Raw genomic sequence first — 4,991 nt, 5'->3', positions numbered from 1 at the left:
ATTGACACTGAAGGAGAACTGCTTATTAATAAAAATAAAATAAAAAAAGAAGAGAAATTTCAATTTGCTTTAGGTGTGAATTTTCAAGTGCACCATGACAGTGAAACTGCATGAACCAGGGATAATCCAAGGTCAGCTTCCCTCCTCAGTGAGAGAAATCCTAGCATGGTTATGCTTAGGTATTTAGAGATGCAGGAAGTTACGTCAATCAATTATCATGTAACCTGTATGCCTCTGGCATGTCTTAGCCACCACCCTCGCTATAATTCAAATATATATACAGGTTCTGTTGCATGCCTCTCGCAGCCTTGGGCAAGAGAGGTCGCACAACTGCGTCCAGCGTTCACGCACGCGCGTTCAGATGCTGCAACAGAGGATGCAGCACGTCGCAGTGCGCAGGTGCGCGCCCGCAGCGTACTGCGCTATTTTTAGAAAGTGACGTCACCGTGATATAGCAGCAGCAACCCTCGCCCCTCACACCCCCCTGGACCCGACAGACTGGATTGACAGGACGCTTGCAGCAGCACCCTATGTCGATAGCAGTGTGAGGCCGTAGTTCCTAGTCAGCCATCGGGTGGAGATTCAAAGAGTTCGGCAAGGCGTGGGCGAAGACCGGTAGGATAGTTTGACAACGGCATAACGCACGGTTAGATTTGATTTGCGCATCAGATGTGCTAGGCTCGCCAAACAGGTCTGACCCGAATTGGCATTTGATGTAACGTCTGAAGCCGCGTTAACCTGCGAAGTCTGATTTGTGTTCTCAAATAGAGCGACAGTAGATATCCTCTTGTTAGGAATTGTGAGACTGTCTAGACCTTGGCACACCAACAACAGCAAGGATGGCAGACAGAGAGCAACTGATCCAGAGAGCCCGTATGGCCGAGCAGGCGGAGCGGTACGATGACATGGCCTCGGCGATGAAACAGGTACGACGTGCTAGCTACGGCTTGTCAACTGGATAGTCCTCCTTTATTCCCCCATCAATGAAATTCATCGCAATGTTAGCTCAAGCAAATAGTTCCTTAACTATCATTTTTTGCGGTAGAGGCCGCTATCCCACTGGCGTAACGTTAGCCTGCGTTAGCATGATTCAGCCCCAGCCTGCAGGTCTTGCCTTTGTTAGCTAGCTAATAGTTAGCTAGCTGGCTATACGTGACCTCTGAAATGTATAGCTAGCAAATGTATGGAATTAAATCTATAGTGCCAGCTACCCAGACTCGTATGTCATGCCAGTAATGCCACCATGTAGGGTCTCTTAGTTATTTCCGCATTAATATCACAGTAAGAAACCTTCAATGGGTGCTAGTAGGCTAACTAGTATCATTGCTAACAATGAAAGTATCGGGCGTCGCAAGTCGTTCGATGCAGTCTCGGGAATCTGGCTGGGGTGCGCTCGAATCGGATTTTAGTGCAGCCGTAGTCTTCCTGTTACCGGTAATAGATTAAAATCTGTTAAGACATCCTTGATTCATACACGTTTACGCAGCAATATGAATACTGCCGTCGGACCTATATTATACCTATAATTTTAAAAGGAAGCCTAGCGCTAATTAAATCTGATCGCATTCATGTGATTACGAAAATTCACCGCGTTGAGGACGTTCGCTCCGGAGATTCGAGCACACCCAGACAACCCAGCCGCCTAGAGTTGAAAGACATCGACTATTTGAAATGTGTTTTTTTAAATTATGTTTATTCATGTCACTGGCCAAACATATGTGGAACCCATGCGTTTGACGTTCAAATCTACCCAGACTAAAGCCACAGAGCCATCATAATGTTGTTAGACAGAATGTTTACGAGGACAGTAAGATGATCATATTTCTGCCTGAACTCTACACTGACAGTTGTTACCACACTGTATTTTAATTTGACTGGAAGCAGGGGTTTTCCTGCATAGAGGAATTATTGATGCCCCCAAAGAGGTTTTAGCCAAAACCATCCTCTCCAAATGTGTTTAATAGCGAAGTGCAGCCCACCCCAATTTCTTGCATTTTCCGTGGTTTGGGCCTATATTAATCAAGTTAATTGACAGGTTATCAGCGTTTCTCTACTGTAACATAACCAGTTACATTAATTGTTATTAATAATTAAAATTTTCAAGCTCCCAAAATATATTTTTGCAGGCCCTACACATCAAACCTCCAAAGACCTGCTCTGAGCCAGGAAAAACCCTGTTGAAGTATCTAAATGTGCTTGGTCTGTGTCATTTCCAGGTGACGGAGCTTAACGAGCCCCTGAGCAACGATGACCGCAACCTGCTCTCCGTGGCCTATAAGAACGTGGTGGGCGCCAGGCGATCCTCCTGGCGAGTCACCTCCAGCATCGAGCAGAGGGCCGAGGGCAACGAGAAGAAGCTGGAGCTGGTGCGCGCCTACCGGGAGACCATCGAGAAGGAGCTGGAGACCGTCTGCCAGGACGTCCTCTCCCTGCTCGACCAGTACCTGATCAAGAGCTGCGGCGAAGACCAGCTGGAGAGCAAGGTGTTCTACCTGAAGATGAAGGGAGACTACTACCGCTACCTGGCCGAGGTGGCCACGGGCGAGAAGAAGGCGGCGGCCGTCGAGTCCTCCGAGGGGGCCTACAAGGAAGCGTACGAGATCAGCAAGAGCATGGCCGCCACCCACCCCATCCGCCTGGGCCTGGCCCTCAACTTCTCCGTCTTCTACTACGAGATCCAGAACGCCCCGGAGCAGGCCTGCCAGCTGGCCAAGGAGGCGTTCGACGACGCCATCGGCCACCTGGACAATCTGAAGGAGGACTCCTATAAGGACTCCACCCTCATCATGCAGCTCCTGCGGGACAACCTGACCCTGTGGACCAGCGACCAGCAGGACAGTGAGGGGGGAGAGGCCAATAACTGAGACCGACCACGCCCACCCCCCCCCCCCCCCCCCCCCGGATAGTATTTAGCTAGAGTAGCCACTCCCTCTCCCACCCCCCCCACCCCTCCCTTTCTTTTCCTTCTCTTCTTCCATCTTTATCACTTTCTCATCTTCCTCATCTCTCACTTTGTGCCATTCAATTTGCTCAGCCTCGTCAGGAAGAGTCTCGTCTCTAGAGGCCTGTAGTTTGTCCTACATTCTCCCCTTTGCTGCATTCACCCTCGTATTCTCTGTCCTCAACTCTCTCTCTCCCTCTCTCTCTCTCTCTCTCTCTGTATCTCCTTTCTCTCTTTTTTTCTCCTCCGAGGCCTTCTGTGCCTGTCCCACTTTCTGTGCACTTGTGGTATTTTTTTTCCCTTTCCCATTCATTGTTGCTGATAATGAACTGGTTGGTACTGGTATTCAGGTAACATTTACACAGGACATTCTGCGAGGACCATTTAGTATGTCTATCATGAGTGGGTGTCTGTAACACAAATTAGAGAATCCTTTGTTCCATTGCACAACATAGTGCAAATTGACTAGAACGGTGTTGTGTTTTTCCTTGACTCGAACCCTGTCACTGTAAGAGTGTAAGTGTTAGTCTGGTGTTCCTTCCTTCTCTCTATTTCCTGTTCGTTGCCATGGACACTGACCTCTGTGTGCACTGCTAGACCATGTGACCGTGTGTGCCAGCCATCTCCCAGGATTGACACTTGTGTCTTTAGGGCTGATTGGACAGTGTCTGGAGCTTCATTTGTGCAAGTTTTGTTATTCTAATTATGAATAATATGTGGTCATTTAAAGAATGCCATTAAAACATTACTTACCATGGGAACATGTCTCACTGGTCTCTCCCTCATTAAAAAGTACTACTGAATCACAACTCATCACTATACATTATCTGCACAAAACCTACGTATTCCACTACTTGATTGCTATTGAGATGTGTAGCAAACTAGTAGTGATTTATGTAGTAGTTTCAGTAGCAATGAGTAGAGAATTGGGACATACCACTATTGATGATTACCTCATAATGGCTAACTCACTGCATGGTTAATACTTAATTACTTCTGTCACACTATTCAGCTTTTGGGAATGATTATATAAAAACGGCTAAATCCTTCACATTTATGATTGAATTACTACACAATGCTTACATATTACTGCTGCATGCCTTCACAATCCCTTTTGAATTTCTACTTCCTTCTGCATGTGTAGTGTTGTGTCAATGGGTTGTGTCACTTCTCGGGCGCCATAAATGATGGGTGCCCTCTGCTCCCGACTGCCCCTGGAGGAGGAGGAGGAGGAGGAGGGAGGGAGGGCAGCTGGGGTGGGGTAAATGCAGGGAACAGTTTCCTCCGGCGACCCCAGAAAGTTGCATGTGTGCTGTGTCGCCGCTGACTGCTTGTAATGTGTGATCACCGTGTGGCCAAATAAAGACCCCTTCGGTTCCGGTAATTTATTGAATTTCCTTTCATTTCTTACATAATCCCTTTTGAAGCACTACTAAAAACGGACACGTTTAGACCTAGGCTACTACTATTTGCCTAGCACTGGTCAGGGCGGTAGTTGGGGTTATATCCCTGGACTGCGGTATACGGTCCTGTCAGGAACCATCCGTTGCGCCATTGACTTTTCACTCGGTCTGCACTTCAGTAGGCCTATCTAATATTATTTCGCTACTCACCGAAGGGAAGACAGTTTAATATAAAATAAAAGCTTTTTCTCCAAGGTGGCTTCACTTGCTTCCCCATGAGGAACTATTTATGTATAATACGGTAGAGCCGACGAGAACATAAAACAATTTGACTGGAACTACTATCCTGACAGCGTGTGTGAAATAGAATGCCTTCAGTTTAGGGATAATATTATAGAATTTCACATCAAGAGGTAGGCTACATCAATAAACCTCTCAGATGGAGACCACACGAGCAGTTTGCAACCCTGCAGTCCTGTGCAGAACATACCCATTTGCACCTGCTCACCCTTGACGACAGGACATTTGATTTCTAACAGTTCATGAGAGTTTACACTCCACCTGGTGTTGTAGAAAGCAATGGATCATTGATATTCACTACTGTGCCTATACTGGAATTAGGAATTTGTAGCATATTTCAGATAGAA

General features: G+C 47.0%; 1 protein-coding gene across 1 annotated transcript; it reads left to right on the top strand.

Moving 5' to 3' along the window:
- The first annotated feature begins 498 nt into the window (after positions 1–498).
- ywhah (tyrosine 3-monooxygenase/tryptophan 5-monooxygenase activation protein, eta polypeptide) lies at positions 499–4,142 on the top strand. The gene is made up of 2 exons (XM_084459260.1): positions 499–926; positions 2,217–4,142. The coding sequence occupies exons 1-2, from the start codon at positions 840–842 to the stop codon at positions 2,862–2,864; spliced, it is 735 nt and encodes a 244-aa protein (XP_084315386.1). The 5' UTR covers positions 499–839; the 3' UTR covers positions 2,865–4,142.
- The last annotated feature ends 849 nt before the right edge of the window (positions 4,143–4,991 follow it).

This window comes from Borostomias antarcticus (genome assembly GCF_949987555.1).
Source record: "Borostomias antarcticus genome assembly, chromosome: 2".
NCBI lineage: Eukaryota > Metazoa > Chordata > Actinopteri > Stomiiformes > Stomiidae > Borostomias > Borostomias antarcticus.
The sequence above is the reverse complement of the archived record's forward strand: the minus strand, read 5'-3'. Positions and strand labels throughout refer to the sequence as shown.

Excerpts from the sequence above, each read along its gene's own strand:
- ywhah (XM_084459260.1), top strand. The coding sequence starts at position 840 with ATGGCAGACAGAGAGCAACTGATCCAGAGAGCCCGTATGGCCGAGCAG. Across the intron at positions 927-2,216 it reads TGGCCTCGGCGATGAAACAG|GTGACGGAGCTTAACGAGCC; the intron begins GTACGACGTGCT and ends TGTCATTTCCAG.